The 27,533-nt window shown below is 34.5% G+C and overlaps 6 protein-coding genes across 10 annotated transcripts; 3 read left to right on the forward strand and 3 right to left on the reverse strand.

Moving 5' to 3' along the window:
* Nucleotides 1–726: 726 nt before the first annotated feature.
* Nucleotides 727–5,052, reverse strand: LOC112697890 (LEAF RUST 10 DISEASE-RESISTANCE LOCUS RECEPTOR-LIKE PROTEIN KINASE-like 2.1). Its single transcript, XM_025751261.3, has 4 exons — nucleotides 4,081–5,052; nucleotides 3,627–3,659; nucleotides 2,323–2,346; nucleotides 727–2,107 (listed from the first exon to the last, which is right to left on the reverse strand). The coding sequence occupies exons 1-4, from the start codon at nucleotides 4,913–4,915 to the stop codon at nucleotides 852–854; spliced, it is 2,148 nt and encodes a 715-aa protein (XP_025607046.1). The 5' UTR covers nucleotides 4,916–5,052; the 3' UTR covers nucleotides 727–851.
* A 248-nt stretch (nucleotides 5,053–5,300) lies between these two features.
* On the forward strand, nucleotides 5,301–7,329 carry LOC112697891 (rust resistance kinase Lr10-like). The gene is made up of 2 exons (XM_025751262.2): nucleotides 5,301–5,996; nucleotides 6,076–7,329. The coding sequence occupies exons 1-2, from the start codon at nucleotides 5,366–5,368 to the stop codon at nucleotides 7,170–7,172; spliced, it is 1,728 nt and encodes a 575-aa protein (XP_025607047.1). The 5' UTR covers nucleotides 5,301–5,365; the 3' UTR covers nucleotides 7,173–7,329.
* Nucleotides 7,330–8,598: 1,269 nt separating this feature from the next.
* LOC112697894 (rust resistance kinase Lr10-like) lies at nucleotides 8,599–10,821 on the reverse strand. Its single transcript, XM_025751265.2, has 2 exons — nucleotides 10,043–10,821; nucleotides 8,599–9,877 (listed from the first exon to the last, which is right to left on the reverse strand). The coding sequence occupies exons 1-2, from the start codon at nucleotides 10,659–10,661 to the stop codon at nucleotides 8,781–8,783; spliced, it is 1,716 nt and encodes a 571-aa protein (XP_025607050.1). The 5' UTR covers nucleotides 10,662–10,821; the 3' UTR covers nucleotides 8,599–8,780.
* A 426-nt stretch (nucleotides 10,822–11,247) lies between these two features.
* On the forward strand, nucleotides 11,248–14,390 carry LOC112697892 (LEAF RUST 10 DISEASE-RESISTANCE LOCUS RECEPTOR-LIKE PROTEIN KINASE-like 2.1). 2 transcript variants are annotated; one of them, XM_025751263.2, is made up of 4 exons: nucleotides 11,248–12,133; nucleotides 12,228–12,260; nucleotides 12,542–12,565; nucleotides 12,957–14,390. In XM_025751263.2, the coding sequence occupies exons 1-4, from the start codon at nucleotides 11,248–11,250 to the stop codon at nucleotides 14,222–14,224; spliced, it is 2,211 nt and encodes a 736-aa protein (XP_025607048.1). In that variant the 3' UTR covers nucleotides 14,225–14,390. The 2 variants fall into 2 exon arrangements, with proteins under 2 accessions (XP_025607048.1, XP_025607049.1); XM_025751264.2 differs by lacking the exon at nucleotides 12,228–12,260.
* Nucleotides 14,391–14,528: 138 nt separating this feature from the next.
* Nucleotides 14,529–17,282, reverse strand: LOC112697895 (protein TUNICAMYCIN INDUCED 1-like). Its single transcript, XM_025751266.3, has 3 exons — nucleotides 16,941–17,282; nucleotides 16,474–16,806; nucleotides 14,529–15,683 (listed from the first exon to the last, which is right to left on the reverse strand). Exons 1-3 carry the CDS (start codon nucleotides 17,058–17,060, stop codon nucleotides 14,934–14,936), a joined length of 1,203 nt encoding a protein of 400 aa, XP_025607051.1. The 5' UTR covers nucleotides 17,061–17,282; the 3' UTR covers nucleotides 14,529–14,933.
* A 4,877-nt stretch (nucleotides 17,283–22,159) lies between these two features.
* Nucleotides 22,160–26,001, forward strand: LOC112697896 (B3 domain-containing protein Os01g0723500-like). Of its 4 annotated transcripts, none has more exons than XM_025751268.2 (7): nucleotides 22,160–22,431; nucleotides 22,575–22,803; nucleotides 23,383–23,929; nucleotides 24,066–24,211; nucleotides 24,400–24,913; nucleotides 25,179–25,354; nucleotides 25,455–26,001. In XM_025751268.2, the coding sequence occupies exons 2-7, from the start codon at nucleotides 22,714–22,716 to the stop codon at nucleotides 25,770–25,772; spliced, it is 1,791 nt and encodes a 596-aa protein (XP_025607053.1). In that variant the 5' UTR covers nucleotides 22,160–22,431; nucleotides 22,575–22,713; the 3' UTR covers nucleotides 25,773–26,001. The 4 variants fall into 4 exon arrangements, with proteins under 4 accessions (XP_025607053.1, XP_025607052.1, XP_072075526.1 ...); XM_025751267.2 differs by having other exon boundaries at nucleotides 22,177–22,431; nucleotides 25,176–25,354; XM_072219425.1 differs by having other exon boundaries at nucleotides 22,237–22,431; nucleotides 23,257–23,929.
* Nucleotides 26,002–27,533: the final 1,532 nt, after the last annotated feature.

Consider the following 27,533-nt stretch of genomic DNA (forward strand, 5'->3'; position numbering starts at 1 on the left):
CGAGATCTCCGATCAACTACTGGATTTGATGAGTTGGTTCTTACATAATAGCAAACAGCTCCCCTTTAGATTCTTTTCTGGCCTCTGGTAAATTTGGCATTTGATGAATAATGAGATCTTTCATTCTCACAAGCCTTAGACCACAGATAGAGTGGTTGGTATGGCTTTGTCCTTGAAAAAGAAACTCTAGAATATTTTTGAATTGCAACGAGTGTCTATCCTCTCCACCATTAGTGACTCTTGAATTCTTCTCGGTGAATACCTTTAAGATTAATTATGATGTTAGCTATCTTGAAAATAGTGCTCGAGTTAGTTTTGCCATTCATTTTGAATACATACTACTCGTAATTTTTTATGTATTCTTACTTATTTTAAGTTAAAATACATTTGTAGGTGCTCATCATTATCAGTTCTCTTAAAGCTGACATATATTTCATCCATTTCAAACTAAGACGAGTTTAACCCTAACTAGACTAGACGAGTTATACACACAAGACTCTCTATGCAGGAATACTAAATATTTCATTTTGTTTGCACTTCAGCTAACACCTTGCGGGAGAACATATCACTCTTCTAAAGAAAGGGGCATTAATAACATTTTTCTAAACAAAGGTTATATACTTATATTTAACTTATTTTATCAAAATAACAATATTAATACGCACATGCTCACAACGAAGTGATCAAATTATCATTCAATTGGTTTTAATAAACAAAAGCGTGCCGCACATAATATAAATAAAAACAATGTGTAGAAAAATATCACCTCTGCTTTGTTATACTTGTCCTTTTACTTAATAAGAAACTAGATTGCAAAAAAGCAAATTGCTTTGGTCATCAACCAGAAACATTCACATACGAATGGTTGTAATTTCCTCCTCATCAAAACCTGAAGAGCCTGAAGAGTTATTTAAAGTAGTTACTCCTGAATTAATCTCAGAATCCCTGTGAATCATATCATTTGGATAATATGAAGGCTTTGGAGGCATTTCAATGCTTGCAACATTCCCTTCTAACATTTTCACCACTTTATTCATTGAAGGACGATCACTTGGCTTCAATTGTATACACCACAGTGCAGTTATGAACATCTTTTTTGCTACTTCACTCGTTTCTTCATGCATCAAAGTTTTCATCTCTATCTCATCATTTTTCCGAGCCAATTGATCGTATATCCAAAATGGAAAGTAGAATTGGCTCGAATGCTCTGCATTTGGATTTGAGTTTCTTCTTTGACTTGCCATTTCCATCAAAAGCATTCCAAAACTATAGACATCAGCCTTGTAAGATACTGCTCCAATATTTTTGTAGAACAATTCCGGAGCCATGTAACCAATTGTTCCTCTTACTGCGGTCAAAGTTACAATACTGTTATCAAGAGGATTAAGTTTTGCAAGACCAAAATCTGACACTTTAGGAATGAAGTTCTCGTCAAGAAGAATGTTATGAGGTTTGATATCAAAATGCAAAATTTGCATGTCACAACCTTCGTGCAGATAAGCTATACCACGAGCCACACCAAGAGATATTTCAAAAAGTTTTTGGTAAGTCAATAATACACTATCCACTTTGGAGAAGATAAATTTATCTAGAGAACCATTCGGCATAAATTCGTAAACAAGAGCGCGTTTTGAACCCTCGACACAGAATCCAATCAACCTCACTACATTGGCATGATGTATTCTACCAATTGTAGCAACTTCACTGATGAATTCTTGGCCATTTCCCTTTGCTTTACCTAACATTTTTATGGCTACAAAGGGACCACTTATTAACCGTCCTTTGTAGACTGAGCCGAATCCTCCTTCCCCCAACTTTTCCTTAAAACCTGCTGTCATCTTCTTTATTTCTTTATATGAATACCTTATTGGCATGAGGGTATTTTTTTGTAGAAAACCTTCAATATTCTCATAGATTGATATATGTCTTCTTTGATATGTGTAGATCAACAGTGCAAAGAAAAACATAACACCTAATGCATATTTGACGATCATGTATGGCACTAGAAACCGTCCTGTGAATGCACCTACCTTAATAGCAGCTACTACATTTTTTTTTCCAGAAATTTTTTCTCCGGTATCTCTGACAATCACTTTGTTGTTAAATCCTATGTAAATACAAAAATATAGACCAATTTAACCGGTAATGCCACAGAAATAATAAACAAAATTATTTAATTTAATTTAACATATATAATTTTATGCACATAACATTAATAATAACATATTTATTACCGGCTCGCTTTTATCCCAAGAGAATATTATTGGATGGGAAAATAAAATCGTCCAACTCTAAATAATACGCTACGGAATGACATTTTACCTGTCAAAAATCCATATGCAAAATCTGTAGAAAACAATCAGTGAAAATTTATTAGAAATTAAACATGGTAAAGACAGTAAACTACCGTTAGTTCGTTGAAGCAAAATAGTAACAACTACTTATTTGAAGTAATAAGCAACAGTATATTGCTTTGTATTATGCCATGTTTAAGGTCTAAATTTCGTATTGCTTCGTATTTATAATTATATCCATCTAAGCTATTTTCTTAAATATAGAGCTAATTGAGATATAACGAACATATATATATATAAGTAATGAGAAAGTTTAGGGACAGTAATTTTTGTGTGTTGTGGTCATCATTTAACCATAAAAAAAAAGTGAGTGATCTCTTATCATTGAATATAATCTCACACAATTAAAAATATTATTGATAGCCAATTAATAGTTATAAAACACAAAAATTGTTGATCCCTAACACTCCGCACTCCTCATAAATAATTATGTAAGAGCGGATTAATGTTGCAGCGGTAGGTCAATAATTATTTTCCATGTATGATATTATAGATTTAAGTCAATACCAGAAATTTACTAAAATTAATATACATGATACAATGTTAAAAAATAGGTATAAGTTATATTTTCAAATTTGAGGTATTGAGCGGGCAAAATAGGTATAAGTTATTATTTAATATTTTATTTAAAATACAGAATATATAATCGATAGATTTAAGAAGTAATAAGTACTACGTGTACAATAAAAAAGCATTCAATAACATACAATATATAAATATTATAAATGGTAAAAACTCGTGCATTTATTTTCATACGAAGTCGATAGTTAAAAATTATTAAATAATAATTCAGTCGAATTTATTAAATCATTTAATAATTTTTAAATATCAACTTCATATAAATATAATTGTATAAAAATTTTTGCAGTTACAAATCCACAGACATAACATCTTTCCCACAAGTAGTAGTATACATACAGTTGTTTCAAACTAAAATACATGTACTTTTATACTAAAAAGTAAAAAAAAAACGCAGACTTTTTAAAATCTGAAATATAACATTTTTTGCATAAAATATACAGACTTTTCAATAGTGTTCAAAATAGGCATATTTTTCTGTTGTATGTAGAACAGATATAATCCTTTCCTTTTTGGTCTTTGATTATAGATTTATAGTCCTATACTCCTAGTCTCCTATTCATAAATTTGATTCATGGACTTTACCCTTTTTGTATGCCGATCAACTCGCCCTATTATAATAAGTTTTTCAGAAAAAACAAAAGACAGAAAAAAAAGTAGAGAACAATTCTATGTAAGAGATAAAATTCATACCTTCTGCAATGATTTGGAGCTTTGACACGTCACCTAAATGACAGTAAAAATGTATTAGCCGGCAATGGTAGTTGAACACACAAATTTCTTTGTTAATAACAAACAAAGATTCTTTTCTTTTCACTGAAATACAATATATGGTTGGAATAAAAGTCACATTTTAATTTGAGGAAGAAATGAAAAACATATATTGAGATTTTCTAGTATTGGCCTGACCCTTGGCTCTAATGTGATTAGGTTATACTTTTTTTTAAGTTTAATTTTAATATTATAAAACGTTTTACACAACTGTACAATTATAATTTTTTTTAATGACAATTTACGCCAGTGGATACAAAAAATGATTATTTTTGTTGACGTAATTAGATACACGTGTAAAATTATTTTACATTGACAGTGTATTAAAATTATTTTTTTTTTTATGGAAATAATGTTTAGAGTTTAATTTTCTTACGGCATTCATTGAACGTTATCGGAGTGAAACAGCGATCCGCTCGGCAAGTGATGAGATTTGGAGAGGTTTCGTTGAAGAAGCAAGAACTCAGCTGGCCACAGGCAGATGAACAAGCACCGCCGATCATCCAAGAAAGATGAAATCCGTAACTGAGTTTTCTATGAATTTCAGCGTATGACAAGTTTTGGTAGATGAAGAATGAATCCTTCCACGATCTCGGTGGAACAAGAAAGGATGAGGCAGCAACCATCTTCACACGGCACTCATCTCTTAATTCACCCACCTCCATGTCTCCAAGAACAGCATAAACATTGCCTCCTTCTTTAACGCAAGGGGCAGCATCCACGAATCGTGGATCATCCCTGATCGGATAGCTGCAGTTCAAAAAGATCACGTTCTCGAACATTCTTACTACATCATAATGAGTTCGTTTTTGAATAGTTCCATATGGTTCACTGTATTTGGGGATATCCATGTAGCCATAGCTGTCACTGAAATTTCTAGCGGACAAAGAATATCGGGGGAGGGTGGAGCAGTCATCCCCTGAGTCTGAGATGGCGGGATCTACAAGCCGGATCGTGAAGTTATTGTAGTTTATTGCCTGCACATGGTAGCTTTTACCGGGGAAAAGATATAAGACGGTCCTGTTATTCTCACAAGACAACTCGTACCTGGAATCCCCACAGCTTGCGGGATCATCCTTCAGCCGGAAAGGATGCTTTATGTTGGTGATTTTGCCGCAAGAGGAAGGCCTACATGCTCCTCCATTGCAACAAGTTTCAAAGAGCAACTGTAAGAGTAGTAGTGAACACCACAAGCCTTTCCCTCTGCTCATCTAGGAATGCCTAAATCAAAACGGAAATCTACTTTGTTCAACACTATGATGGATTATTCTGTGATAAACAAGACTCCATTCAAGTTTAACTTTAATTGTTTGGACGTTAATTACTTATCAATTCAATTTTTTTAGTTTAATAATCTAACAATATATTTTATTCTATATTTTTAAATATTAATAATTAACTGATAACTAAAGTAATAAATTTTAATGATTATTTAATATTTTTTTAATTACAAAAAGAATTAAAAAAACCAAACATACAAAAATATTAAATAAATATTATTTATCTTTGTACTTATCGTATATTAAAAAAAAAAACAAATATTCACTCCTTAAAAAATTATTAACCCATCCTACAATCAATTTTTTTATCATTTTGAACTTGGTGCATTTACAAAGCAAGAAAACTTTGATTTCCCATCTCATCTGATATTATCACTGACCATGGCAGCATTATTATTGGTGCTGCTGCTGAATTTGAATCTGGACATGGGAATTTACCATGATGATCCGGTTCCATGTCCCGTGCGTCTCTACTGTTCAGAAGACAAAACCAATATTCTTGAGCTGCCTGCCTTTCCATCCTCAGTAAAACTCCCCGTCACAAGCATTAGCTACACATCAAACACTTTACAAGTATATGATCCCAAACACTGTTTTCCACAACTCTTTCTCACACTCAATTATTCATCATTTTATCCTTTCCAATCCATTAAACAATCACTTGATTTCGATAGTTTTTATGATCCTCTACACCCAACAAACTGTACTTTCTTTGATTGTTCTTCAAGCGTGCCACCAAACATCCTCAGCGGCTACTACGAGGAACAAGATCTGTTATCTTGCCCGATTCTTATTGCTTTAGATGACGACAACATCATCGAATCCAACCTTGTATTGTGCACAAAATTGACTCGTCATGTCTTGCCAATTTCCGTATGTAAGATACAGTGGAATTGGGAACCATTATACTTGGTATGGTCGACAGAAACTTTCAAGAGTGGATGCTTTGTTGCTTGCAACGTATCCAACAATGGTACTGAACACCATGAATCCGTTCTTTTACCCCTTACAGGTAACAAACTTAAACTTGGATTAAACACCATTATGGTATATTTACTTGGAAAGTTCAATGTGTTTATAATGTTATGCAGGTGCAACTCTCCTTGTGCTAATAGTGGGTGTCATGTATCATATATATTGCTATTATAGAAACAAAGGAGAAGATCAAGAAAGAGTTGAAACTTTTTTGAAGGACTACAAAGCATTAAACCCAACAAGATTCTCTTATACTGATATCAAGAGAATTACTAAGCAGTTCAAGGACAAGTTAGGTGAAGGAGCTCATGGAGCTGTCTACAAAGGTAAATTAACTAATCAAATTCTGGTTGCCGTCAAGATTCTCAATAAAGCAGATGGAGATGGGACAGAATTCATAAATGAAGTGGGAACAATGGCCAAAATCCACCATGTCAATGTGGTTCGCTTGCTTGGCTACTGCGCCGACGGATCTCACCGCGCTTTGGTTTATCACTTCTTCCCCAATGGTAATCTCCAGAGCTTCATTGCTCTGTCAAGTGACAAGGAAACCTTCTTTGGATGGAACAAGATGCATCAGATTGCTGTGGGCATAGCCAAAGGGATTGAATACCTTCACCAAGGCTGTGACCAAAGAATTTTGCATTTCGACATTAATCCTCGCAATGTCTTGTTAGATCAAAGTTTCACTCCTAAAATTTCAGACTTTGGTTTAGCTAAGTTATGCTCGAAGAATCGAAGCACTGTGTCCATGACAGCAGCAAGGGGAACCTTAGGATACATGGCGCCTGAAGTTTTTTCTAGAAACTTCGGTCATGTGTCTTATAAATCTGATATATACAGTTATGGGATGCTATTGCTTGAGATGGTTGGAGGAAGAAAGAATACAAACATGAGTCAAGAAACATTTCAAGTTCTATATCCGAATTGGATACACAATTTGCTTGAAGGAGATGACACATATATTCCTATCGACGATGATGGAGATTTTAGAATTGCAAAGAAACTTGCAATAGTGGGACTATGGTGCATCCAGTGGCACCCCGTGCACCGTCCCTCCATGAAAAGTGTAGTTCAAATGCTTGAAGCAGAGGAAGATAAGTTGAAAGTGCCTCCGAATCCTTTTGAATCTATAGCTGCGACTAGTTCAAGTGCAATTATTCCAGCAAGATTCTTGAATTTGGAATTGGAAGTAATTCCAGAAACAGACTAGTTTAATTAAGTGAGTTACTTTAGTTTGGACTATTTAAGATTCGTTAATTCATCTCTCTCTCTCTCTAAAATTCATCTCTTTCTCTATCTTTCTCTGTATTTATCTGAAATGGCCTCCATTCATTTTTAAAAGTGCAGTTATTTACAGTACAACTAAATAATTGTTCACGACTTTTACAACGCTAAGGTCAAGTAGACAGCAAGGCCTCTATTGAATATACCCTTGTTCTTATCTTTTTAATAGAAAATCAGAAATAGAGTGGTCAATTTGGATAGTAAATGCCGGCACAAATTAATTTTAAAATTGAATTGAATTTAGTGTAATTTACCGAAAACAGAATTTGGAGCTGAAATATGTGGATATAGAATTTCCATTTTTCATAGTGCGAGAAAATGAATCTATCACTTTGATTTGATCTGAAAAAAAAGTGCATTTTATATTCTACAAAAAAGAAAAAGAAAGGCTTCTCACTGACTAGAAAAAAAAAATTCTTACAGATTGCAAAAAGGTTAAAAGAAAAAGAAAGGAATTCACTTAAAAAGGAATATTTTCGGATTTCACCCACGAATCACAACAAAACTATACACACAATTTTCAGCCGAATGCCGGAGTTGCGTAACTATTCCATATGCTACTTGCCAAATACCGTGTCGGACATATAAAAATATCATCTTATTTTTATTTATTAATCAACAAGTTAACAAACCACTAGTCATTATATTTATGGGATATATTATCATATTGATAATCATTTCGTAATATTATATATAATTTAGAGTATAAGGCTATAAGCTACTTAAGAAATTGTCATTATAAAAGTGCTTAGTTTTCGTCAAGAATTTTAGACGTACAAAGAACAAGATGATAAGTCTACAATATGTGGCATCTAGAAGTTCAACCGAAATTGAGTATAGAGCCATAACAAATGCTGCTTATGTGAAGCTGTGTGGCTCACCAATTTGCTCAAGTTTATTGATATTACCATTGATTTTGCCATGTTGTTTTTGTGATAATATGCCGACCATTCAACTCGCTTCTAATCCTACTTTTTATAAAAGATCCCAATATATTAAAATAGATTGTCGCTCTATAAGAGAAAAAGTTAAAACAGGCTTCATCAAAACAGCATGTACACACTCTATTCTTAATTTAAATCATTTATTTTTTCATCACCAAAGTCTCTGAACTAATATACAGCACATAAATTTAAATAAAAACAAAAGCAATATAAAAAATATCACATCTGCAACATATACTTGTCCTTTTACTTAACTAATAAGAAACAAGATCGTTAAAAAGCTAGGTCATGGATGGTAACATTTTTCTGAAGCAGCTCAACTGCGACCTCTGAAATCGACATATAGTTTCTATTGATGCATAACGGTTCGTCGGTTCCTAGCTTCATAATTGAAATAGATGTTACACATACTAATTAACGTGGCGTTCTATCAGGAGCTAAGCCACTTTTTTATATATATTTTTGTAGGTATTTTTTACCATACATAACAAAAAATTAAAAGGTGAAAAACAACTTTCTTTGATTACAACATCACACACATGCACACACACCAAGTGCTAGTTAAATGTTTAATAATATGTTGAATCAAACTAGTCTGTTTCTGGGATTACTTCCAATTCCAAATTCAGACGTCTTGCTGGAATAATTGCACTTGAACTAGTCGCACCTGCAGATTCAAAAGGATTCGGAGGCACTTTCAACTTGCTTTCCTCTCCTTCAAGCATTTGAACTACACTTTTCATGGAGGGACGGTGAACCGGGTGCCACTGGATGCACCATAGTCCCACTATTGCAAGTTTCTTTGCAATTCTAAAATCTCCATCATCATCAATAGGAATATATGTATCATCTCCTTCAAGCAAATTATGTATCCAATTGGGATATAGAACTTGAAATGTTTCTTGACTAGCATTTGTATTTTTTCTTCCTCCAACCATCTCAAGCAATAACATCCCATAACTGTAGATATCGGATTTATAAGATACATTGCCGAAATTTCTAGAGAAAACTTCAGGCGCCATGTAGCCTAAGGTTCCCCTAGCTGCAGTCATGGATACAGTACTTCGATTTTTGGAGCATAACTTAGCTAAACCGAAGTCTGAAATTTTTGGAGTGAAACTTTCATCTAACAGGACATTGTAAGGATTAATATCAAAATGCAGAATTCTCTGATCACAGCCTTGGTGAAGATATTCAATCCCTTTGGCTATGCCAAGAGCAATCTGATGCAACTTGTTCCATCCAAGGAAGGTTTCTTTGTTGCTGGACGAAGCGATTAAGCTCTGGAGATTACCATTGGGGAAGAAGTGATAAACTAAAGCGCGGTGAGATCCATCAGCACAATATCCAAGCAAGCGAACAACGTTAACATGGTGGATTTTGGCCATTGTTCCTACTTCATTTATGAACTCTGTCCCATCTCCGTCTGCATTATTGAGAATCTTGACAGCAACAAGAATTTGATTGGACAATTTACCTTTGTAGACAGCTCCATGAGCTCCTTCACCTAACTTGTCCTTAAACTGCTTAGTAATTCTCTTGATATCAGCATAAGAGAATCTTGTTGGGTTTAATGCCTCATAGTCCTTCAAAAAAGTTGCAACTCTTTGTTGATCTTCCCCTTTGTTTCTATAATAGCAATATATATAATACAAGGCAGCCAGTGTTGAGAACAGGAGAGCTGCACCTGCATGCCATTATAAACAAAATTCAATTTTATAAAACTAATAAAATATTTTTGGGATAGGCATAGTTCTTGGCAATATACAATAGGGCAGAGTCCCTTGCTTACTCTATTCAAACATAAATGATATTCTATGAAGATAAAATAATAGTAATAGTATTGTCTCACCTATAACGGGTAAAATAATTGATTCATAGTATTGTGTCCCCTTGGGCATCTTGCAACCAACGAAGCATCCACTATGGAAATTCGTTTCCGACCACACCAAGTAGAATGAAAAATCCCTTATAAATTCGGCGTGCATTGGTAGAACCTGATGGGACAGTTTTCTGCAGCGCACAAGATTCGTGCGGACAACGCCGTCGTCATCGTCGGCCGCTTGAATCCGGCAAGGTAACCTCGTGTACTCACTATTTGAAGAAGGACAATGGAAGAAAGTAATGTTGGTGGGTTTAAGTGGATAGTTTTCATCATAACCAGGGGCAGAGTAACCAAAATCTCTTCGAATGAATCGGAAAGGATCGAATGATGAATAATTGAGTTTGAGAAAGAGTTCCGACAAACAGATTCCGGCAGCATACACTTCTAGAGTTTTGGATTTGAAATTAATGTGACGGACGGGGAGTTTTACCGAGGATGAAACTCCAGGGAGCTCAAGAATATTGGTTTCGTTTTTTGTACAGTACAGACGAACGGGACATTGAACAGGGTCACGGTGGCTAATTCCGATGTTGATGAGATTGAAATTGAGAAGCAGAAGCAGGATGAATAATGCTTCCATCGTCATAATGTGAGTTTGAGAAATTACTTGAATGTTTCTTTCCTTGGTTTTTGTATGTGTGAACTCATTGACTAATATAAAGTTTACTCTAACATTAAATAGTTGGAATTGAACACGTTACCGACATGCTTATGCATTGGTTTCCAAGTCAATGGCAAAGAGGATTTTTCAAAAGTAGTTAGTTCATTGCCACTGAATACATGCTTGAAAATGGTACATGAGTTTGAATTGTTTACCCGAAAAATCTATTAGATGTTGATCCTCATTTCATAGTTGACTCTAATTCGAATTAATGTCTACGCTAGAAATAGCTGCTTTAGCTATACAATCTGCAACAATATTTGTATTTCTCTGAATTAAAAGAATATAGTATCTCCAATTCTAATTCATAATCTTCTATATATACTATTTCAAATCTCATTTTAGAATATCCTTACCAAGCATCCTTTGATTTACCAAAAAAAAAGCTTTTAAACAATCGGTTTCACAAATAACCTCACAAAACCCACCGTCCCAAACTAGAAGTAAACTTCTCGAAATCAATATTAAAACAGTTTGGTCCTCACCGCAAGTTGCTAATTCATGATCAGTGATGAGCAGTAGGAAAGGTTTCTGCTTCTCCCGCTTAAAGTTGCTGCTCCTGATTGTTACAGTTGCAGCAGCTGCTGATCATAACAGAACATGTACGCCCTCCGCATGCGGCAAAGTCACCACCATAACACATCCTTTCCGGCTGAGGGGCGACCCTGCAAGCTGTGGCGACCGGAGGTACGAGTTGTCTTGCGAGAATAACATCACCCTCTTATATCTTTTTCCCGGTAAAACCTACCATGTTCAGGCAATAAACTACAACAACTTCACGATCCGGCTTCTAGATCCAGCCATCTCAGAGAATGACTGTTCTACCCTTCCTCGCTATTCTTTATCCCTAACCAATTTCAGTACCTTTGGGGATGACTATTATTACAAAACAGTCGCCGAAGTCGGCACCGGAAAATACGAATTCCTTCAAGAACGAGTCTCCTTAAATGGCTCCACACCGGAGGAGAACGCAGTGAGAATGTTCGAGCACGTGGTGTTCTTGAACTGCAGCAATCCGGTGAGGGACGATCCACGATACGTGAACACTGCTCCTTGCATTAAAGAAGGCGGTAATAATGTTTATGCTGTTCTTGGAGACTTGGCGGTGGTTGAATTAAGAGATGATTGCCGTGTGAAGCTGATTGCAGCCTCATCGTTTCTTGTTCCACCGAGATTATGGCAAGATTCAGTGTTCATCGAAGAGAACTTGGCATACTCTGAAATCCATAAGAAACTCAGTTACGGATTTGAACTTTCGTGGATGTATGAGTTTGCTTGTGAAGATAAATGCGGGATGAAGAATTTTTGCGTATTCAACGAAATCACTCAGAACATCACCTGTGGGGATCCGGATAATCCCGTCTGTGATTACACTTCACTGCTGAACTACAAATGTGGTAAGAAAATTAAAGTTGCAGATCTATCTATCACTGTTGTCTGATTATTTTCAAAATTAGAGAGCTAATAGATTTTTTAATTACTGTGATTTAGGAAACGTGTCAAAGCTACAAATAATTGCACAAGGTATGAATTTTATCCCTTAAGGCGACTACTTTTTGTACACTCATTGTAGATGTTAGAGTTCTTGAAGAAGTGGGAGATTACAAACAGAACAATACAGAGCAAGAATCAGACCTAGATATGAATGAGAGAAGGAAGCAAGAGTTGGAAACTTTTAAGTATAAAAGTTACAAATCTTGTTTGATGTCAAATTTAGGTGTCAAATGTGGAAACATGTGATATCTATATTAGTTTTTTTATTGCCTTCACCATGTTGCTAACTTTTCACTGATTCTTTTCGACAGATTTTGCATACGGAATTTTGAAAGGTAAGTTCTCATTCCATACTATTTATGTACAATTGCATGGTGTAATTTTCCTATTTGTTTGGCATAAGTGTCATGAGGAGTATAAGAGAGATTTTAGTTATTTTAGTTAACACTAAGAAAGCTTATTAGTAATATTAAATCATTCATAACTTGGGTTGTACTAGGTAAACAAATGAGGCAAATGATTAATTATCTTTTAAAGACTAATTTGTCAAACTTGTATTCTAGTCTTGTGTCTTCTAAGACTCAAATATCTGATTCTTTTTACATCTACATACATTATATATCAAATAATAAATTCCTTGTACATACTTTGAATAAAGTTTTATATGTGTTCATTGGTAGCAAATACATTTAAATTGATCCATATTCTTATAATTTAATTACACAGGACTTCGCAAAGTGTGGCACACGGATAGTGGTGAACACTTCTCTAAAAGAGATGTAATACCTGTTGTTAAGGTTGGATTATTCATGGGATTGTTTCTGATCTCATACATAATCCTCAAATACTCAATAGGTGTCATGTTTTTCTTTGCATTGTTGATCTACACGTTTCGAAGAAGGCATATATCAATCTACGAAAATATTGAGGATTTTCTACAAGGAAATACTCTCATGCCAATAAGATATTCATATAAAGAGATAAAGAAGATGACGAGAGGTTTTAAGGAGAAGTTGGGAGAAGGAGGATTTGGTGCAGTGTACAAAGGAAAACTACAAAGTGGGCCTTTTGTAGCCATAAAAATGTTGGGTAAAGCCAAAGCTAATGGCCAAGAATTTATCAGTGAAGTTGCTACCATTGGTAGAATACACCATGCAAATGTAGTAAGGTTGATTGGGTTTTGTGTGGAAGGTTCAAAACGCGCTCTTATATATGAATTCATGCCAAATGGTTCTTTAGATAAATATATATTTTCTAAAGAAACAAATGTATCTCTAACTTCGGAGAAGATGTTTGAGATATCCCTTGGTGTGGCACACGGTATGGCTTATCTACATGAAGGTTGTGACATGCAAATTTTACATTTTGATATCAAGCCTCACAACATTCTTCTTGACGAGAACTTCATTCCTAAGGTGTCAGACTTTGGTCTTGCAAAACTATATCCTCTTGATAATAGTATTGTGACTTTGACTGCGGCAAGAGGAACCATTGGTTACATGGCCCCAGAATTGTTCTATCAAAATATTGGAGCAGTATCTTACAAGGCTGATGTGTATAGTTTTGGAATGCTTTTGATGGAAACAGCAAGTCAAAGAAGAAATTTAAATCCTCATGCAGAGCATTCAAGTCAACTTTATTTTCCATTTTGGATATATGATCAGTTGGCTGCTGAGGAAACTGATGAGATTGAGATGGAAACTTTTATGCATGAAGAAAGGAGTGAGTTAGCAAAAAAGATGTTTATAATTGCATTGTGGTGCATACAACTGAAGCCAAGTGATCGTCCCTCAATGAATAAAGTAGTGGAAATGTTAGAAGGAGATGTTGCAAGTATTGAAATGCCTCCAAAACCTTCATATTGTCCAAATGATGTGATTCAAAGAGATTCCCAAGTTGACTCATCAGGAATAGATGCTTCAAATAATTCTTATGTGTCTTCAAGTTTTGAGGAGGAAAGTACATCCAATCCCTTGCTAAAGTTTTCTGCTTGATGACCAACATGGTTTACTTCTTTACAATCTTGTTTCTTAGTTATTAAGTAAAAGGACGAGTAAAGACAGTAAATTTTTTAATGAAGTTGTGCGTGTGTATGTGTGTGTGTTTGTTTAGTCAACATTATTCATTAATCAGAAATTCAGAATTGTAAATCCAATAAAATTATCATACCTACAGCAATAACGAGAACAAACCAAACTTACAATTATAACCAACGTTGGAATATTAATTTTCAACATGTACTGTGATAACAATACAAATCTTTCACAACATGTTAACATTGTCATAATAATACAGTTATAATGATAAGTTACTCTTGCATATTGTATTCATAACCAAAGATATATAGAGTACACTGAAACAGCACATTCAGCACAGCACCTTCCCCGCTATAGATATATAGAGTACACATTTCCAAAATAATACACCATCTTTAGTACAAGACTTCTCCATCGTAGCGCTAATCAAAGAATTGTTTTTCAAATCCAATATCACTACAAAAAGCATGTAAAAGCAAATTCTTCTTTCAATTTTTTTCTTTTTCACTTTCCTTTTTTGGGATATTTACAAAGCCAATCATGAGTGCATGAGTGATATATTTTACAAGAGTTAGTTAACTCCTTTATCTAACAGCATCAACAGATGAATCTATGAGAAGGCCTATTAAAGTTTTGGAAAAAATGTTACAACTTACAAGAGCATCTCCTACCACTTCACATCCAATGTGAGAGCTTCTGGAGGAAGAAGAACCGGTCGCAATTTCGTATATGACATATTAGACATCAAATTAGCCCATGAAGCTGAATCGGATTCGATAAAAGGCTTCACTTTCTTTATCAAAACCGGCTTTAGCCTGTCTGCCTCGACTTTCGCCAATATCTCGAACCAAAACCTCTCTACACTGGGTCTTGTTCTCCAATCAGGTAATGTGCGACTAAGTGTGACATTACTCCCTATGTCTCTTTCCAATTCTAGAGGGAACTTTACAGCAGCTGATGCTTTAATGTTTGCTCTCACGAAGCCAAAAAACTGATCTTGAAGAATCTTATGACCAACAAGACTCCTCAGAATCTTCTCGAACACACTTAATTTAGAGCTTAATTTATCAATGGGGCATGCTCGCTTTCTACGTGTATGGCCATGGTAACATTTTTCTGGAAGCAGCTCAACTGTGTCCTCTGAAATTGATGTAGTTTCTATTGGTGAATAACGGTTCCTAGCTTTATAAGCTACTAATGATGCAGACCCGAATATGCGTATGGGAATTAACGGCATGCACGTTGACTGTAGAAAGGGCCAAAATGCACTTCTTCCCTTGCTATATAACGCAGTCCCATTTATTCGCAGATCAAGATCAGACGAGTAGAAAAGAGATATTTCTTGTGCTTGTTTTACTTCTATTGTAATACCTTCACCAACAAGGATGTGTTTCAAACCAGTATAAGAAACATTCATCTGCAAAATCAAAAGGTATTGAGACATCAAAACAGATAGTAACTAAACGAAAAATTCAAAAGATATATCTTAGCTTGCTATTTGCTTAAGAAACAAGAATGTTATGTCATTGATGGCATATAAATGTTAACTCTAACGACATCACTAATGACAGTAAGATTTCTTTGACTTTGAAGCATTAATTGTCACAGATCAACGTCAAATGAAGATAAAATGCTTAACATATGAAGCAAAAATCAAAGTACAGGTTCAATGGTTCATAAATATGAAAACAATAAATGAAGCCGTATTTAAAGCTATAACATATCTAAGAAATAACAGCTAGTTACTTTCAATAACAAACACAGTGAAATAATACTTGCACCTTGTTCTTCATCTCAAATTTAAATCCACATGAAGAATATTTATTTCAAATCTGTTACAGTTTAACATTGCAAAAATGTTTTTTATTGATTCCAATCACTTGCTATATTAGTAAAGCAAATTACTTAGGAAATGGATTTAATTGGATAACAGTGTAAAAAGATTATTTTTAAACTCTTAACTCCCCTAACAACTCCTTCAAAGTTCAAACTCTATGATTGGCTATCACTTAAAATTACTCAAAAAAAAAATATAGATAAAAAATTAATCTAACAGCGACATAAGAAAGAAAAACAACAACTTCCAAGTGAACAAGAAAAGAAACATGAACTACAAGTTCAACTACTTCTGCCACATAGAGATCTGAATAGAACAGCAACAGAAAACTACTAAAAAACTAAAATTTAGATGAGAAATCATATCATACAGGCAATGATAGTGAGAATCTGTGAGTGTCATCGACAACCAACTCAAAAGGACCTTCCAAATTGATTGAATCAAGAACAGCCGTGGAGCTAACACGATGAATCAGAGACCCTAAATCCTCTTCCACCGATTTGGGCTTCCTCCTCAACTTGCCCCAACTCGCAACCTGGTCAGAGAATTTCACAGAAAAATTGCTCTTTTTCCCAAACCCAATTCTGAACTCGAAGTTCTGAAACGTTCCGAACCTGAACCTGTTCCCAACAGATTCCGAATTAAGAACCCGCAAATCGTTCAAATCCCACTTCTGCTTCAACGAGATTGCCTTCAATACATCCTGATTTCAAGGAATCAGGTAATCAAAAATTTTAAAAAAAAAGTTTTTTTTTTAAATTTTTTTAGGTTTTTTTTATAATGAATAATAAAATAAATGAACAGAAAGGGGGAAGGGAGTGAGAGGGGGTAAGGTACCTGTAAGATGAGGGTGAGGTTGGAAGAGGGGTTTGAAGAAGAAGAATACGAGAAGGGAGTGATTTGAAGAAGAAAGAGGAAGAAGAAGGAGAAGGAGAGTGAGAAACGACGAGAAAACATGGTCGTTAACGGCGGAAAGCGGCTGAGATATGTGTAAACGGTACGACGTTTTGGTTAGTCGGTTGGATATGTAGATTGTAGTCTACTCTACTCTAAAAAAAATTGCTTCACTATCAATATCATTATCCTAATTTCTCTCAACTTACTTTAAAATAAAACGGTTCTGAAACTAGTAGTTTTTTACAAGTGGATTAATCACAATTTCTTTTTTCATCTGATTTTACTAAAATATATTAAATCAATAGGTTTATAGTTATAGGTTTCAAGATGAATATTATTTTGTATTAAACTAGTTGAAACTTAGTGATATTTTGTAAAAAAATGCTCTATTGCATTAACAATCACTATATATATTTATTTATAAATATTATTCATATTTTTTAACTAAATATTACTAAAATAATCAAACGTGAGTATATTAAAATTATCTGTAATAATATAATAATAATAATTTTTTGTATAAGATATCGAATATATATTTTTGTAAGCAGTAATTAATTGGTGAAATTTTTACATGTAATATGATTGTATTTTGGTAAGTATTCTAACAAAAAATGTAGAGACATTAGATAGTAGAAATGAAACTAATATTTAAAGATTGAATAAAATTCATGCTAGAAGTGATATATCTGCTATATATAAATAGGATAAGAAAGTGTGGTGTTCTTTTTTTTTTTAAATTGTATATTAAAAATAAGATTAATGTTTATTTTATTTTATATGTTAATATTTTTAATTATTGTGTTTATTTATGCAATAAGAAATCCAAGTATTCGACTACTCCAAAGCTTAGGCTTTGATAATTTTTATTTTTAAGGGAGTTTTTTTTGCAAATTCTAATTTTTATTTAACGTGATGAATATGTAAAATTATGATGACACAAAAAAAATCATATTTGTATTATTATTTGCTACATTAGTAATTGTATAATTTTTTATGGTAAAAACACACACTTTTTTATTATTTTTATTTTTTATGAATTATTTTTAATAACAAAAGTAAAAAATATACTAACAAAATATACATAAAAAAGATAAATGTTCATTTTTGTTTATAAGTGGTTTGGGCCCAAGATCTAAAGGAAAGAAAACTTACTGCATTACAATTTTGCTGAACTTCATAGCAAGAAGATGATAGAATAAACATGAAGGTGACTGTTTTCAAAATTTAATTTTCGCTTCATGTTCCTGTCCGAATTTAGCAAGAGCATCAGCACAGAAATTCGTCTTTTTGTAGAGATGTTTAACTTCAACATCTTCTATCTTTATCAAAAACTCCTTGATGAAACGAATGAGGGAGGAGTTACCATGAATTTCTGGTGACATCTTCTGAGTCAGCGTTATAGCACATTTTGAGTCTGATTCCACCACCAGCTTCTTAATTCCCAGCTCAAATGCTAGTTTAACCCCAACATACATGCCCCAGATCTTAGCCATGGTAATGACACAAACTTCAATGTTCATTGAGAAGCCGGCAATAGTGCAACACGTTCATCTTATAGTCTAAAATTAAAGTCATAGTTTAAATAGCTAATTTAGTTCCATAAAGAATCTATAGAAGTCTATCAGATCCAATCAAACTAATTTAAGAAGCTGTGCGAATTAATCTATCCGATTTATTTGGGGCACGAATATCAGAATATATGTCTGACCCAATTTGTAAGGCAAGCAAGACCTTGTAATCCACTACTTCAAATACCTTCTACAATTAAAAAATAAGGATGACAAAAAAATATGTACCTATGGATATTTCCAAAAATTACCTACGACGGAGGATTAATCAAGACCTATAAAACTCTCCACATAGACGACGATCCGCCTGCAAATAAATAAGAACGAGAGTGGATCGAGAGTGGAGATTGAGGTATCCTCATGAGACCCACAAAATTTCTATAAAGAGAAATTTAGTTAAATATCCTTATGTATGTGTATATATGGTTATATCATTCTAATTTATTTTCAACTTTTGTGAAAAAATTTTTTATTTCATTTTATTTTAATTTGTATGATAAAAATTTTGTATATGTTAATTATGTTAAATTTGTGTTGAAATTGTGTTTTAATTTAAAATATTTAATTGAATTGTAATTAATTTTATTATGACTGTGTTAATTTTTTCTATTTTTTAAAGCTTAATAACAATGGATATTCAACTGGATGGAAATAAATAAGGACTCGTGATGAGAATAGGACGAGACAAGGACATTTTACTAAACGGAAACAGAAAATAGAAAAAGAGTTTTTTTTCTATGAAGATTTATTGCCATCCTTATCTATAACTCAGCCACTATTTTAACGTGGGATAATTTCTCAAATAATAAAAGAGAAATTATTTACTACTATAAATAAAAAGAGACTAAAAAATAATGACTAAGTTGTTGCTTACCTCTATAAATATATTATCAAACTCAAGTATTTTTCAATTTTAATTCATTTAAGCTTGCTCTAAATTTTTGCTAATTTAAATATTAAAATTTTTTACATGTATTTCCACACCATTTAATATCTACCATACCGACAACACAAATCAAATTTTTCATTTGAACCATATGTCTAGGTCCAAATCTCTTTTGGTTTAGGTATTATCTCTTAGTGTTACATATAACATTTGTTCAATAAAAAATATAAAATTTAGGGACTAATATAACTTGTAATTTTAAAAAATTGGCACTTGACATCCAAGTTTTTTTTTTTTTGTCAGAGACATCCAAGTTTTTTTTATTGTCGTTATTATTATTGTTATTACTATTATCAGAGAAAATAGAAAACCAATGTAGTTGTATACTAATGTTTTTAAATTATATTTACTGTTATTAATATTGCTCGTATGCTGAGGATTTTTTTATCCACATATTGCAGCCTACTAGGGTTATTAGCGGTGTCAAGAGACAACAGAATATGCCTTTACACGACCGGATTATACCGTATCTAGAGACCGCGGGCTTGTATCACTTGGCTAGACTGAACAGTCAATGGTTATGGGTTGATGAGCCTCTACATAGCGCATTCGTTGAGAGGTGGCGTCCTGAGACCCACACCTTTCACATGCCGTTTGGGGAGTGCACTATCACTTTGCAAGATGTGGCATATCAGCTGTGTTTGCCCATACAAGTGGATATCGTCAATACTCACCAGGGGTTTGCAATGCCGGAAGGCCTCGATGCAGGGTGAAAATGTCCAGAAAAGACAATGAAAGTACACCGTATAATCATCGACCTGATCCCAAGTCGAATAGGAGAGGTCTTTAACACTGTAACTATCCCGGCCATGGTCGACTATACCCCTAGCATTCACCGTGGCAACTCGGCATACGACTCTTTCCAATCTCCGTATATTTGTGCTACTGCTTTCTGTTTTACCATCCAAACTTTCCTGTAACTAGGCCTGAACCCGTAATCAGCTTCTGTGGCTTGTTCCGACCTTTACCGTAACCGCAGCATCCGCCATAACCAACGGATAAATTTTCGCACAGATAACGTGATAATCAAGCTGCCGGTGATCATTAGAAATAGAGGTGGCCAAGCAAGTGTGCGAACCGTTGTACCTCCTAACCTCCCAAGTGCCCTTTCGTGTACGAAGCGATATGCGAATCAACCAACTACAACCCTTGCTGAACTCCTTGCATTTTCCATGATACTTCAGATGATCCAATTCCAAGACTCTGTACTCAACACCTCGACGGATGCTATAGTCCTTCACATTCAGAACAACTTCATCTTTATTCTGGAATGATTACCCAATCTAAAATTCTGTAGAAGAATCTCCAATTGTAGCACCTCCGTCTACCTGTTGACCAAAAGCCTCCAAGTTTAGAGTGGAGAAGTGTGGAGGGTACTGCTATGTGCCAAAACTTGAAGGGTCATGCTGTGTATGTGGATTGGCACCTGTATCATCATCGCTGTTCCCAATGATATCTACAGGCTCCTAGTCAGAGTCATCGTCCCGCATTGCATTCTCAACTCGATCAGGTTTCCGAACCCTTGAACATCATGAATCATGCCAACACCGGTATCCACCTCAAATGCCTGCTGTAGACCCCAAGATTCTCCAACTGTACAGAAGCAACTACCTCCGCTCGATCTAAATCAGCCGCAAAGGAAGGGGATGCGACCTGCGAAACAAATGGTCCGGCCGCAGGCATCGAACTAGACGCACCACCTGCGGTAGTCGAGCTATAAACTGGAGCTGATGTCCCAAAACTATCGACACCAACCTCCAACTTCGCATACAACTCGTGTATTCTGACATCCGGAAAACTCCTAACACAATGAAACAAAACCCGAATATCTTCATCGGCCGCTATCACAAACGTATCATACTTAACATCGGTCGACACAACTGCGGTGGGAATCTTGTAGAATAGCTTCTTCACCCACTTGCTCCCAAATACTCCAAATTTCTGCAAGATGTTGTTCTTTACATCTGACAAAGTGCTTGATGAATTAATAAAGACACTCAACGGTTTTCTGTCAGTGAACTTCACACTATATTTTTTGCTTCTTTGAATTTTTCCAAAGTAATGCACTAAGACAAGAAAACTCTCTTCCTCACTTGCCGTTGTGAGAATGCTCCTCTTCAACAGCTTGAATCATATATATAGAATTCTTCTTTTCATAAACCGTGACAGCTAACAAGTTCTGCATTTACATAATCCTTCATAAACCGTGACAAGTTAGATGATTTTATGGTCAAATTTCTGCCTTTGTAAACCGTAGTTACTTACCGCAGTTTATGGTCTTTATTATTCAGTCATAAACCGACCGCCTAAAATGATTTATGTGTAAATTATAAACCGTGATTATCTATTACAGTTTACATAATAATGAATCAAGATACGCAAATAAAAAAATTGTGATCGTTACATTTGAATAAATATTTCTCTCATTTATTTTATTAAAGTAAATTGTCCAAAAAATAATCCTAGTATTAAAATTAAACATTCACCTCCTCGTTTTTTACATGTACAGTAAAACCTGCTACAGCAGCATAGGACGCTGATGAACCATTTACATCTCCATTCACTTACCTCCACGTGGCACAGTGTACCTGGTTCTCACGCGCCCCTGCTGCATGATGCATGCTTGCCAATACCTAAACGTCGTCGTTTCAATTGAAGTGAATTACACGCGCCTGCACTGCATTTTACAAAATAGCAGGCAAGAAAAACTCGATGAAGCAGCATAGACTGTGGCATACCCCATACAATTACGAACGAGACCCAAATGAAAAACAATGAAATAATCAAAGAGAAATGACCAAACTCAAGGTTGCTCCATAGATTTCCCAAAAGGGAAGAATTTTTCTTTTTTAATTTAGAAAAAACAGTTTCACACTTCGTGTTAGGGTTTCTCAATATCGCTTTGGAACCTAAGGTATGCAATTTTCTTTTATATATATATAAATTTTTTTTTCTGATTTCTATTCGTTTTTTCTGTAAATCATTCGCATTTTGTTCTAGTTGGCTAGATTAGCTTTGATCGTCTTCTGATTTTTTTATTTTCTTTTCCCTTTTCAGGTGCTGTGTGTGGTTATTGATGTTGAGAAAGATCAACATTGTAGCTTGAATTTTAACAAAAAGGGGGAGAAAGAAACAAGAAGAAGAAGAAGAAGAAGAAAGAGCTAGGGATTGTGAATTGAATGTTTGATTTTTGTGAATGGCCTGCGAGAGCTGTGGCTGTGAAGGGAACTTGAATGTGAGAAAGCCTCAGTTCTATGAGTTTTATTCTTCCACTCCTGAGAAGCTGGTAAAATTCCTCTACTCTCTCTCTCTCTCTCTCTCTCTCTCTCTCTCTGTTGTTGTTGTTGTTGTAATTGCATGTTTTCAAGCTTCAAAATCATAATTTGTCTAATTATACTCAGTGTTATGAAATGTATGAAACCATCATAAGTTACCCAGTGATACCAAGTGTTATGTAAAATGCGTGAAATCCTAGCTAATTCTGACATATCTAATAATATACTGGCATGCAATATATTATGATTTAGCAAAGTATGTTGTATGCACAAAAAATATGTTATACATTTTCAAAGAAAGAGAAAAAGAGCTCATATATTTAAAGTGATGCTGGGAAACTAGTCTGTGTTTGTGGATACAGCGGAGTACTAAACTTTCTGAAAAAGTGACCCTTTGTGAGTATTGTTGTAGAAAGTGGTCCTTTGCAAAAGCGGTTATCTAATTCTGTTGTAGTGGTTCACAGTTTAATATCTTCCTACGCTCCCAGTGTCACTGTCTCTAAGCGAGGAATGAAATTGGTTCATCTCATTTATATTGCTGCATTGCTTCTTGGGATTTTGATGTTTGAAAGAGAATTCTCTTGTTGCAGAAAATTCCTGCTGCATTCATTCATCACTTGCAGGGTAGGGCTGATGGCTTAGTTTCAGTAACAGGCCCTAGTGGAAAATCTTGGCCAGTTCAATTGATTAAGATGGAAAATGATATGTTCTTCCATCAGGGATGGCCATCGTTTGTGGGAGATCACCGTCTGGAATGCGGTGATCTGTTGGTTTTCAGATATGAAGGTTACCTAAATTTCACCGTGCAAGTATTTGATAAGAATAAATGTGAAAAACTGGGATTTAATTCTGAATGCAGTCAAAATTCAGGCAACTTTGATAATATAAGAGGTCACAAAAGAGATAGGAATGAGAAATCCTCTCTGGATGTTATTGTTGAAGGGGCTACAAAGAAAATGAGAGGCAACAATGCCGACAACCAGGAACTTAAGCTGAGTATAGTTGGGAAAGACATATTGCAATATGAGTTAGTAAAACCTATTAGTATGTTCAAAGAAAAAGAAGAAACTTCCAGAGCATGTTCAACTAATGACATTCCGTTGCCTTTTCATGTGGGAAATAGCAATGAAGATGAAGGTAAAGTTAATTTTATTTATCTATTTTGAGTCACACAGAAAAGGTCTACTAAAATTAATCCAATCTTGCACGATGAACTGGTACTTTCTACAAAATCCTAAACTCTTGCTTGCTTGAATTGTTCAATTCAATACAGATGCTGATCAATATATTCTGAATGGTATTTCACTATCAAACTTAGCAGCACATGATGAGAAAAAAGTAGCTCGATCATTTACTTCATCTTTTCCATATTTTGTAAGGATCATGAAAAGCTTCAACGTTAGCGGTTCATATACTCTGGTGGGTTGCTACGTTCCCTGCTTCTTGATTTGAGAAGGTTTTTAGTAGAATGTATTATAGAAATTGAGTTTTTAACAATTACAAATATTACTTCTCTCTAACCATATGCATGAAAATATATAATGTGGATGTAAGTTTTACACACATAAAACTCTTCTTGATACTGATTTCTGATTGGGATAATGCAGAATATCCCGTATCAATTTTCAATGGCACATCTCCCAAACTGCAAGATAAAGATTATCCTCCATAATTTGAAAGGAGAACATTGGACTGTTAATTCTGTGCCATCAACAAGAGTGCATACAAGTCACACTCTCTGCGGAGGATGGATGGCCTTTGTGCGTGGCAATAACATAAAGGTTGGAGATGTCTGCATTTTTGAACTCGTGCATGAGTGTGAATTACTTGTTCGTATTGCTGGAGGTGGAAAAGATCTACAAGACCCGGTTGCGAAACCAGATTTAAGTAACCCTAGTGCAGGACATGCTATCACTTGCCATAAGGCTTCAAGATATATGTCGGTGAATCCTAAAGACAACCCAAAAAACATAATAAACGTTGATCAATCAGTTAAAAAGCGGTCAAAGGTTGGTCAAGAAGCTGCTTTTTCCATTGAATTAAGGAAATCTGGTAAAAGATCAAATTCTTCTAAGAAAACGGGGCTTGGCAATCGGACGAAAGCTGCCAATAAAAAGTTGGGTAAGTTTTTTTCTTCTCCATTTGTCCAATAGGTTACCTTCTCAACGCTAATTTAATGTAGTTGCTTATCTTCTGTTTCTCAACAAACATTTAGGACTTTGTTTTATTTCTTGAGTACAAGGATATAATCAACTCCTAGAGTAAATGCTGAACTATTTTTTAATTATGATTATTTTAAATTTTTTAAATTTTTATTTGTAGAAGTTTCTACCTTCCATATCATGACATCATGTTGCATTTTGAACTATATTTGAACTATAAGCAGAGACAGCTGCTCAGAAGAGGCATCGTGTTGAAGATGAATTAAGCTCACAAGCTAATGCTGGTTTGAGAATGTTGTTTGCACTCGATGAACAAAGAGTGGCTCAAGCCTTTACTTCCCCTTTTCCTAATTTTGTGAAAATCATGAAAAAGTTCAATGTCAGTGGATCATACACTTTGGTGAGTTCTACAAAATCATTTAGCTTCCACTTTCACATGTTCTTTTATAGAGTATGCATTTGATTTCAATGCTAAACCATGAATACCTGTCACATTGTAGAAAATCCCATACCAGTTCTCTGCTGCACATCTCCCAGCCTACAAAACAGAAATTATTCTTCGAAATTTAAGAGGTGAAAGTTGGACTGTGAACTCTGTACCGGACGCAAAAGGCAGAACGGTGCATACCTTTTGTGGTGGATGGATGGCCTTTGTTCGCGATAATGACATCAATTTTGGAGACACATGCATATTCGAACTTGTTGCTCAGGGTGAGATGCGGGTTTATATATCTGGGGTGGGAAAGGAGGGGCTTGAACATCAAAATGGTCAAGTGAAACTTAATAGATTATTGGCCAACGTTCCATCTACCTGCTAACGTTCTTGTTTGTGAGACAGATAAGTTGATCTTTAAATGGAGATGTTTTTATGGTGAGAGTTGCAGATCTTTTGCATGTAGCGTATGTTTCAGTAATTTTGTACTCTTTAGTGGTATATGTTTAACACTTCACCATTCACATCTCAATTCATCATCACCCCAAGATATTTCATATTAGAATATATTATTAGTAATGCTTATTATGCCATTGCTTTTGAGTTCTTCTCAATGTGATTGCCTATTAGACTATATTAATTGCTGCCTATTATGTCATAATCTAAAACTATTGTATCACTGTCCCTGGGTTCATGCAATATTGGTCTCATTCAGGTAATCAAGGTTAGCATTGTTTGATTTTGTCTTTCTGAAAATAGTTTATGCATTGCTTAATCATATTCCATATCGATGGGGTCTTGATTTATAAGTTAATTGTTGCTTTCTTATGTTGGCCATGGTTAAATTATCTTCCATAATCACGTATCAGCAATATAACTCTTGATAATGATGCTTTTTGTTTTCAGCATTTTGTATAAAACTGTAAAAAAAATTTCACAAAAAAAAAGAGATTTTATTGTTCACTTTTTTCTTACAGGTTTTTCTAATTTAAATTCTCACGTACAATGATGTGATGTAATTTAAACAGGTTATAAGGTGCTTTTAATACATGTGACGTGTGTGATGTCTAAAGTAGAAGTTTTAGGCATATATTCGTTAAGAAGATTAATCATTTCTATATATATCTCTGCTTGATGCTGTGTTCAACAACTTTTCCAGTTTTCCATCTTGTGATAATTGGTGCCACTAGATTCCATTTTCTCAAAAGTGGTAATCAAACTTGTGTTGGAGAATCATGAAGACTGGTGAATACTATTTACTATCTTAATGTGTTGTAGCATCAGTCAATCTCTCTGATTCCTTCTGCCACAAATTCAATTCCTAAAATCTCGAGCCGCAAGGAGTATTCAATTTGCCATTTCACCATCCTTGTACTATTCTGTTATGAATCTTATGATTCTCACTTAAACATTTACAATTTTCTTTTCTCTAGTCATTAAATTTTGTTAAATATCAACTATGACTGGCTCAGAGACTATATGAGATATGAGACATGCAAACACATTAGGAATACTATAATTTCATGCAAATGTTTTTTATAATTTTAAAAGATATTGTATTAAAGAGTATCCTAGGGGGCTCATTTTTTTGGATATGTAAATTCTATGTGTATTGTGCATGGTTATGGAAGTGGGTGGGGACAGTTTTTTTTGAACTATCAAGTGAAGAAAACGGACAGTTCGATTTCTTTATTAAAAAGTTTAAGAACACAAATCGGATGGTCCGATTTGTGAGAGGACAAATTGGAGGGTTCGATTTGTATTTTTAATTTTTTTTTATTTTGAAAACAAAAATCGGATGATCTGATTTTAATATTAAAATATTTTTAATTGTCTAAAACACAAATCGGACGGTTCGATTTGTGTGCTGTAAATTTTTTTAATTTTTTAAATACAAATCGGATTCTTGACACCATAACTGCGTAAAGCATCCATACATTTCATAATTACGTTGTACGAGTAAATCCCCATAATGGTTCCTGAGATTCAGTGAATTATTCAATTTGGTCCTTGAGGTTCCAATTTCACTATAGTGGTTCTCTAGACTCAGCTCTGAGCACCAATAATAGTCCTTGGGTCAATTCCGGTGCTGACTCAGTTAACGGAGTGCTGATGTGACACTCCTTTGCCACGCTGGAGGTTCTCA

This window comes from Arachis hypogaea, chromosome 16 (genome assembly GCF_003086295.3).
Source record: "Arachis hypogaea cultivar Tifrunner chromosome 16, arahy.Tifrunner.gnm2.J5K5, whole genome shotgun sequence".
NCBI classification, from domain to species: Eukaryota; Viridiplantae; Streptophyta; class Magnoliopsida; order Fabales; family Fabaceae; genus Arachis; species Arachis hypogaea.